At 33.9% G+C, this 10219-nt stretch overlaps 1 protein-coding gene across 6 annotated transcripts; it reads left to right on the top strand.

Annotated features, from left to right (window-relative positions):
- Positions 1–1127: 1127 nt before the first annotated feature.
- On the top strand, positions 1128–4719 carry LOC115880147. 6 transcript variants are annotated; one of them, XM_030897277.1, is made up of 4 exons: positions 1128–1947; positions 2011–2146; positions 2209–2442; positions 2510–4719. In XM_030897277.1, the coding sequence occupies exon 4, from the start codon at positions 3272–3274 to the stop codon at positions 4376–4378; it is 1107 nt and encodes a 368-aa protein (XP_030753137.1). In that variant the 5' UTR covers positions 1128–1947; positions 2011–2146; positions 2209–2442; positions 2510–3271; the 3' UTR covers positions 4379–4719. The 6 variants fall into 5 exon arrangements, 5 of the variants coding, with proteins under 5 accessions (XP_030753137.1, XP_030753138.1, XP_030753135.1 ...); XR_004049819.1 differs by having other exon boundaries at positions 2209–3398; positions 3450–4719; XM_030897275.1 differs by having other exon boundaries at positions 1128–1399; positions 1733–1947; positions 2209–4719.
- Positions 4720–10219: the final 5500 nt, after the last annotated feature.

Here is a 10219-nt window from a genome sequence, read left to right on the forward strand (position 1 = left end):
AGATTTAAAAAATATATTAACAATTTTGGGATAGAATGATACTGAAGGATATTTTTGCCCAAGGCATGAAAATTAAAAATATCAATTCTTTTACAACATGGTTTACAAACTTGGCGATTATTTTAAATTCAAAATTTAAAGATGATCAGTGTTTATAAAGCATTTGACACCCTAGTATAAATAAAGCTTAACAAGCTAATTGATGAAGATATTTTTAGCTATACTGTTGGCCACAATGATCTCATACGGAATATATTCCTTTGTATCTCTCGAGTCCCTTTTATAAGTACTTTCAAGATAAAATATCAAGTATAAAAATTCCCACTGATGGTCACAACAACGAATTCTACAGCAAGTGAATATTAATGCAAAGTGATCATCCATGTATTAAAGAAGTATCGGTTCTTTTTGTGTAAAATCATACAGTTTTTAGAAAAGTTTTTAATCTTGCAAAAACAGCGAATAAACTATAACCTCCCTCTTTTATATTTTGACGCTACAGGAAATATTGTAAGTAATCCCACTGATGATAATAAGACGCTATAATTAAGCTGCAGTGGTTTTAATTAACCGACAAAGAGAATTGTTCCTATATTTGAGATGATTAGTAGAAAATCATTTTTAAAATTTTCCACCATTTTAAAAGTATCTGCTATTGAGCTGACATTCAGCTTTGCAAATCTACATGCAATTACTAAAGATTGCAATGGGATATCTTTAACTGACTATTTGCAAATATGTCTTAGGTTTTGCATTAATAAAAGTGACCTTTCGAATAAGGATTTTATTACAATACATCTATGTAATGCCCATATGATAAAAATGCAGTCAAAAGATTTAAAAAATATATTAACAATTTTGGGATAGAAATGATACTAAAGGATATTCTTGCCCAAAGCATGAAAATTAAAAATATCAGTTCTTTTACAATATAATTTACAAACTTGGCGATTATTTTAAATTCAAAATTTAAAGATGATCCGTCTTTAAAAGCATTTGATACCCTATAAAAGAGGGTATATTTATACTGCAGTGGTTTTAATTAACCGACAAAGAGAATTGTTCCTATATTAGAGATGATTAGTAGAAAATCATTTTTAAAATTTTCCACGATTTAGAAATAGGGTAAACCACCCAGTTATTGGACATGTAGCAGTTATTAGACACTTTAGTTTTACAAAACAAAAATAAGATTTCTTTTTGATCTATTTTCTTCGATTTCGCATAGATGGCATTAAAAAACATTTATGTGGCGGCTGCGCATAATGCGCCATCTTTAAAATTTGTTTTGGCGGGAAAATTTACATCAGCTGTTGATTGTGTCGAATACCGGAATTTTTCTTACGATATCGTTAAGAACCCGTTTTCGTGACAAGTGAGGTGCTAAGTGTAAAATAAGGTATGTAATGACGTTTCACTAAGTATACACAGAGCAAATATCATTTTTCACATGTTTTTGCATGCTTAAAACGCATTTCACGAAGAGTAAAGTTAGATTTGGGGGGTGTCCAATAACTAAACTTGATAACCAATTTTTTTCAGTTATTAGACACCTGTCCAATTACTACTTTTCCTAAAATCATTAGGTCTTACATTACCTAAAAATGCCCGTTTTCTGCTGAATCTTATAACACAAGAAACGTTGGCATATAAGTACCCAAAGCAGTTATTGGACGCCTGTCCAATAACTAAATAAAGTTATGTCCAATAACTAACACGCTTGTTTTTGTAGGTTAACATAATGCCTAAAAGATCTGTATATGATTCCGATCTTGTTGAGCCTGCAGTGCAGGATGTAAAAACTGGCAAACTCTCACTAAGGGCAGCTGCAAAAAAATATGGCGTGCCAAAATCTACCATTGAATTTAAAATGAAAAACCCGGGACACAAAGATACATGTGGGCCGCCTCCGATACTTACAGCAAAAGAGGAATATGTGCTGGTCGAGTAAGAATTTAGGGCTCATGTAAGGGCTTTCTTGATTTTTATAAAATTTGATTATTTCCTTAGATGGATAGTGGAACTTGCCAAACGTGGGTTTCCACGTAAAAAGGAAGATATCCTTAATAGCGTCCAAAAATTTTTGCTGGAGAATCCCCGACCTAATCCCTTTAAAAATAATAGACCAGGAGACTGCTGGTTTAAGGTAAAATAGGTAGGTACTGGCTAATAATTTTTTTGTTTAATTTTGGTTTACTGCATTAATAGGCTTTTCTTCGAAGACATCCCAGTATAGTGCAAAGAACTAGTGAGGCTGTAAGTTCAGCTAGCGCATGTGTATCGGAAGCGGATATCCGAAAATGGTTTGCTGAAATTAAAATTTACCTCAAATCTAAAGATATTGATATGGAAGATCCGTCCCGTATATTTAACGGGGATGAAACTGGTTTTCAAATTTGCCCTCAGACGGGTAAAGTTTTTGCCGCAAAGGGGGAGAAAAATGTATATTCAATTGAAAAAGGTTCTGCAAAAGATAATATTACCGTTATGTTTTCGTTTGCTGCTTCAGGGATAATGTGCCCACCTATGATCATCTTCCCGTACAAGAGAATACCTGAGAAAATTGCTGTTACTGTAAACTCGTCTTGGGGAATCGGTCGTTCAGATAATGGGTGGATGACATCTGAGACTTTTTATGAATATATTAAGAATATTTTTTACCCCCATTTGATAGAAAATAATATTCAGTTTCCAGTGGTTCTTTTTTTGGACGGACATAAGTCTCATTTAACGTATGAACTCAGTTTACTCTGTAATGAACTGAATATAGAGGTCATCGCTTTATATCCCAACGCAACCAGGATTTTACAGCCCTGTGATGTTGCTGTTTTTAGGCCAGTAAAAATGGGCTGGAAGAAAGCGGTTAGACAATTTTATGAAGAAAAACCCGGAGAAGTTTTAAACAAAACATCATTTGCTCCACTTCTAGAAAAAGTTGTCACTGAAGTAATCCAGCCCAATATATTAATAAATGGATTTAGGGCATGCGGGTTGTTTCCCTTTAGCCCAGATAATGTAGATTATTCAAAGTGTTTAGGGGGAACCAATAAATCTGTTAGAGTAAACAATTTATATAATTTTAGTTTTCAGCTTATGATTTAACACCATTTTTTTTTGCTTTCTTATACAGGAAATACCAGATCCAGGAGCCCAGTTGAATCACGACAAGTTTCTTTATTTTGTCGGAAAAGAACTTTTACAAAAATTTAAACAGTTTGATACAGTGGTTATAAAGGAAGGATTTAATGATGAGTTCTTAAAACTTCATCAAATGTGGTCATTCTTAGGTAAACCCGATGCAATTAAAAATGATGACTTACGCTATCCTATTCTAAATGACACTAACAATGCAGTAGAACTCACTACCGCAAATGCAGAAAGTGAAATTAAGAAGCTAGGTAAAATAAATATCATTCAAAATATAGTTGTTACAAAGGCTACTTTCCCAGAAAGAGGTTATGAAAATTTGGCTAGTATTGAAATCCCCTCTTTAGAATTTAACAATATAGAGCCCGAAAGTCTACAGGGTTCAACTAGAGCATTACCTTTCGCCTTAAGTCTACCTTCAACAAGTAAATGTCCGATGGAATCCGATGCAAATTTTGTAGACGAATCTGCAAAGTTGGAACAAATAGTTTCACGACCTGAAAGTTCTGTGGCCATTAACGAGAATGAGATCCATTTTGCCGATTCCAGCGTTTTAAATATTCCAACAACTGAAGAACCTACCGATACCCTTTCGAAGCCCGATATAGTCTCTCCCGATATTTCCAGCGTAGCGTTAAAGAAGAAAAGTATTGTTGAATACCTTGAAATTCCAAAAAAACCTGAAAGAAAAGCTAAACGAAACGTTGAACGGGTTCCCTTTGCGATTACTTCTAAATCATATCAGGAATCATTTGAGGCTAAACGTGCTCTAAAACTAAAAGAGGAAACAAAAAAATTGGAGAGAAAAAGGCAGAGGGAAGAAAAAATGTCAACAGCAAAAAATAAAAAACTTCATAAATCGGAAACAAAATATAATCAATGTTTTATATGTAAAAAGTCTATCATAAAGGGCCGACGATTAAAATGTGACACATGTAAAAAAGATTTTCATGAACGCTGTATCCCAAAATCTCACAAGGACCATATTCCTGTAGAAGATGATGACCTGTTTTTGTGTCACATATGTTATAAGGAAGAAAGTGACGACAACTCTGAAAGTAATCAAAGTGAAGAAGGAAATGAAGTAAAAGACTTAAGAAATTATACTAATACAAGTGAATTAAAAAATACTGACAATCAGAAAAATATTATTTCAGAAGAAGACAATAAAATCATAGAAGAAGAAATAGACGATTTGTATAATTACTACCTACAGAACAAAGACAAATAAATGGAAATACCAGTAAAGAAAAAAAAATGTTTTATTTCATGATTACATAAATCCCCAACAATAGGTAAATAGGTAGGTACCACGATTTAAGTTCAGATTAAGCTAAAAATTGTGTTAAAACAATTGTACCTAACCTGTCCAATAACTGCCAAAAACGGTGTCCAAAAACTAAATAAAGTGTCCATTAACTAATTTTTTTGAACCTTGTTTAAATTTTACATTTTTATTCAAAAAGGAACACTAAATTCGCTAAATAAAACAGAGAAGTGATAAAAGAAAAGAAATACCTTTCCATTTCTGCAAATGCTGCGCAGATAAAATCAATGGTAAATTTTCTATGAGCAAATTAAAACAAAAAATATCTTCCAATAACTGGGTGGTTTACCCTATCTTCTATTGAACTGACTTTCAGCTTTGCAAATCTACATGCAATTTACTAAAGCTTGCAATGGGATATCTTTAACTGAATATTTGCAAATATGTCTTAGGTTTTGCATTAATAAAAGTGACCTTTCGAATAAAGATTTTATTACAATACACCTATGTAATGCTCATATGATAAAAATACTGTCAAAAGATTCAAAAAATATATTAATAATTTTCGGATAGAAATGATACTAAATGATATTTTTGCCCAAGGCATGAAAATTAAAAATATAAATTATTTTACTACATGGTTTACAAACTTGGCGATTATTTTAAATTCAAAATTTAAAGATGATCCGTGAGTAGTAATACAATGGTGCTGCTATGACACCTTATGGCTTCAAAAGGGTGTTAAAGATGGCGGCCATTTCCAAGATGTTAAAGATGGTGGCCATTTCCTGACCTATCCAGATTCGGATTGGTTTGGTTTGGTTTGGCCAGTATTGCCAAATTTATATTTTTTCTATTTTTTTAATATTTTTGTTTTTTTTTGTCTTTTTTTTTTTTTTTTTTTTGGGGGGGGGGCTGTGGTAAAAAAGTCTAAACAATGGGCCTGCGCAATGCAGCCTAACCAATTCCACCAAAAAATATACATAACAATAATAAAAAGTAAACATATTATTATAACAATATTATTTGCTCACCCCGTATATCGAATATAATCTTATGCAAGGCGCCCGCCCAGCCCAGCCGTTAAAAGTCACAGTTCATTTAATTTCTGCGTCTCGTATGATAATTAAAAAGGGAACGGCTACCATTACTGCCGTTTGCATAAGTAATTGGCGAATGCATGATCTTACGCAACGCGCTCGCCCAGCCAACCACTTCAAGGTGTGGCAATATGTTGCCTTTCTTAGCGAGCAACTGGTAGTAACTACGATCTTTTAGTTACTTACTTGTATTAATCGTGATAATAGGTCGTCGTCGTTGTCGTCGTCATCATCGTAGTCGTTAGAGTTAACGCGATGTCTGTTTTAAAGTTTAAAAAGGTGTCATCGGATGCGTTCGTTCCGGTTAGAGCAACCCCATTATCAGCGGGATTGGATTTATTCAGTCCTCTCGATTGTACAATCGCCCCGCAATCAAAATTATTGATAAATTGACCGTGGAAATTCCTGAGGATCTTTTGAAGATTGAAGCTCGGTCAAGTTTGGCTTTGAACTATTCCATTCTTTGGGGTGGTAAATTTTGCCACTAATAAAATATTCATTATTTATTTTTTTGTTTTCTTCATTCCAGCTGGTGTTATTGATGAAGACTATCGGGGCGAAGTTAAAATTTTGTTATTTAATATTAGTAATAAAAAGTTTGAAATTAAACGGGGGGACCGAATAGCACAGATGATTTGCCATAAAATTGAGTATCCCTCGCTGATTGAATGTACCGATATGTCAATAGAAACTGTTCGAGGCACAAAGGGTTTTGGATCATCATAAAAAAATGTTTTTAATGTAGGTAATATTTTCAAATTATATGAAAAAATAAACACTCAACGAAAATAATTTAATGTTTTATTTCTTTTTTTAAAAAAATCTACCCAAACAATATCTATAGTCTGATATAAATATTTTTTAAAAAAAAATATTTTTTGGAGGTAAAATATAAATTTGTCCATTTAAAAATTAGTTATTTTTCACCTAAAACAATCTATAGCATGCTTTAAGCAATATTCTCTTACATAGTTTTTAGTGCAAAATTTTATATTTGGACTTTTATTTAAAAGTGTTTATTTATTTTAACTTAAATATTTTTAAGGAACTTTTTTATTATTTTTCCTTCATCAACAATAGTATATTAGGTGACAAATTTTTAAAAATGTAATAAAAGAAAAGAAAAATAATATTTCTTAATAATATTAATAAAGCGAATAAAAAGATTAAAAGCGAGTCTTAACTTGTCTTTGATGGATATATGCAATTTCACTTTTTATGGAATAACGGTAAAGCTGCTACCTTGTTGAATGTCAAGGATAATGCTCAATTAGTATGCAATGGCGTGTAAGAGAATAATAATTTTCTGTTCAGGTTATTCAAGATTGTATTTATAAGAAAACAACATATTTTTGTAATACACATTTATTGAACATATGTTTTTATAATTATTAATATTTTATAGGAAACACCGATCTGAAAGAAAAATATTATTAGTTATTTTTGAAAATAATTTTCATATTTAGTAATACCTAATTTCTTGGTTTATATTGACCAGCGTTGTACCTACGCCAATTTTTCCTTTCATTTCTTGAAAGGAACGGCGGCTGTGGATCGTATTCAAATGCCGGCTCTAATTGATTGGTCTTCAATGCCTCGTTGAAGTCGCTATTATAATTTTCTTTTCTCTTTTTGCATTTTAACATATGATTAAAAATGCGCGACTTAAACACCTGGTGACTTCGGTTGTATGGACAAAGTGCATATTCCCCAAATATAATTGGCCGCGGCATTGAGGTACCGGATGAGGAAGGACAGTTACTGGCTTCATCTATCAAAAATAAAAAAATATATTTTTGTTATGAAAATGTTAAAATAAAAATTTAATAATGTTGACTTACATTTATAGTATTAGTTAAATGAATCATAGTGGGGGAGTTTAAGGTAATTAAAATTATTGAAGATTATATGTAATTATTATTAATTTATTATTTCAGTTTTATGATATCCCCATGGTAATGTGTCGGTATAAATATAATTAATCATTCTTTTATCGTCATAAGGACGCAAGGCAATATTTTTCTGTGTAACACTATAGACATGATAAGCTAGATTATTAAATTTTGACTTGTTTCCAAAATAGTCTTATTAAATAAACATTGAAAGTAATCATCAAAAGTAATTTTCTTTAGAGCTGAACTTTTTATTCCTTTTACTTTTTTTGTAATATTTAAATCACTCTCCTTATTATTTTCCATACTTTCCATTTTGTTTAAAGATTTCTGTTGCGAATTGTTCATGTAAAGTTTAAAAGTATACATTTTCGATCTCAGGCCAATAAATTCATGCATTACTTTACCATTATTTTCATCTTTCATTAATCCTAAAACTTTCTTATTTCTCTTAAAGGAATATTGTAAATGTTATCGGGATCATAATTTGATGTATCAAATTTATGAATATCATTCTTTATATGTGTGTATATATTATCATCAAAAATGTGGTAAATTAGAGAATCTGTGTCAGTATACAATAATTTGAGGTTTTGAAAATTTTTTTTTGCATATAATTATAACGAAATTCGTAAAGAAATGTCTTGGATAAATCTAGAACAGTGAAACCAACATAATAGGCTTAATAATAAGATGACCTGTCCATTTCATTACAATCTTATATTGTCGAATTAGAACCGTTAAAAATTGGTTCAGATATGTAATCACGTGCCCCATACCGTCCCGCCCACCTAGTAACCAACTTAATATTGTTAAGGTCAAGGTGTATTACTGGTTGCATAACCGCAACGTGCCTTGAGGAACCTGGCGCATTCGCCAGAAAGTAAAGAAAATTATAGAATTCTTTAGAAAAATCTAGAAACAACCGCCAGGGGGTATATAAGGCCCGCGCTTTGAAGTTTAAAGTTTGAAGTCAAGTCTGAAGATAGTCTGAAGTTTGATAATACCGCGAAATACCGTTAGAGTAATAGTAGTTGCATAAGTTGTGTTGTAAATAGTATAAGTTGTGTGTACAGAGTGAAACAAATAAATTCGTTAAGTATTTTATCGTGAGTTTAAATAGTGGACCCACGGAATCCGTAACAATTGGTGTCAGAAGTGGGTTTCAAGAGGATTTTAAGAATAAATTAAGTGGATTGGAAGATTTTTAGACCGATTTATTTTTATGGTTGGTACAAGAGAACAAGCGAAGAAAATGGAGGAAGTAAGCAAATTATTGGGCGATTTATGGAGAATATGAGAAGAGAGAAGGCAGAAGAACAAGAAAGACTACGTAGAGAAAAAGAAGAGGAAAAACTACGACGTCAAGAAGAACAAGACCAACTACAGAAAATGCTTATGGAGAATCAAGAAATTAGACAAGAACGGTTGGAGAAAAATGTAGAAAAATCTGAAGTGTCGCCAGAAAGATAAACAAGAAGAACAGGACCGGCTTGAGAAAATATTAGGAAATCTAGAAATTCGTTTGGAGGAGCGACGTCAAAAAGAAAGACAAGAAGAACAGGACCATATTCAGAAAATTTTAGAAAATCAAGAAATTAGACAAGAACGGTTGGAGAAGATTTAGAAGTGCGTCGCCAGAAAGAAAAATTAGAAGATCAAAACCGTTTTAAGAAGAACTTTGAAGAACTGGAAAAAAGGCAAGACATTCACCTTCAAGAAGCCGTAGAAGGTCTTGAGGAACGCCTTCAGCAAAAAATTGAAAAATTAGAGATGGACCTACAGAAGACCAAGGTACAAGTAAAGACACCTGGCGTTCAAGGAACAGCGAACCTTAAGGCCCCGACCTACGATGGACAAACGACATGGACAATGTACCACCGTCAGTTTGAAGCCGCTGCCAACGGATGGACTGACCAGGAGAAAGCAGCGGCACTTGTCATCGCGCTGCGTGGCCCCGCCCTGGAACTGTTGCAAACTATCCCTGCAGCCCAACAGCAGGAATACTAAACTTTGGTCGCTGCACTAGACAGAAGATATGGCGACCAACAACGACGCCAACTTTACCAGGCCCAGATCAAGACACGCCTGTAGAGGTCCGGAGAGAGTCCGCAGGAATTTGAAGCAGATTTACGTCGGCTGGTACACCTAGCGTATCCTGAAGCACTGGAAGGATTTAGGGAGGAACTCGCTGCCCAGTGTTTTATCTGCGGACTGAGGGACAACGAGTTACAGAGGGCGCTGCAAATATCCTGATTTTCTACCAGCAGCGAAGCACCGGTCAGGGCGCTGGAAATTGAAGCTGCTTTTAGCGACATTCATCCCCAGACCGAAGATAAGATCGGTAACGGTCGAGGAACAGCCCGGAAGTTCTCACATACGTTTGGAGGAGATGCTTAGTAAACTATGTGAGTTAATAGTGAACAAGAGTAGCAACAACACCCAGACAGAGAACCATAGAAGATCCCAGGACATAAGGTGCTATAGATGTGGCAGGAGTGGCCACATCGAACGGGATTGCCGCGTCCAAATGCGATCCTGTTCACCATCCAGAGAACGTAGGCACCAGGAAAACTAAAACCAGTCAATACTAAGGGGCAAGTATTGACTGGGGAGAACAGAGCCCCAGGATTTTTTCCATTAGAAGTCTAGAAAGAACCGCTGACAGTTTGATGATCGACGGGAAAGTCAATGGAAAGGGAATTCGAATGACTGTGGACACTGGCGCTATGGTATCGTTGGTGCGGGCTAACCCAGTGCAAGGATTGAAGCTGATACCTCTGAGAAGAAGAGTGTGTTTACGTACAGTCACG

Source organism: Sitophilus oryzae, unplaced genomic scaffold, assembly GCF_002938485.1.
Source record: "Sitophilus oryzae breed Bouriz unplaced genomic scaffold, Soryzae_2.0 scaffold_1616_pilon_pilon, whole genome shotgun sequence".
NCBI lineage: Eukaryota > Metazoa > Arthropoda > Insecta > Coleoptera > Curculionidae > Sitophilus > Sitophilus oryzae.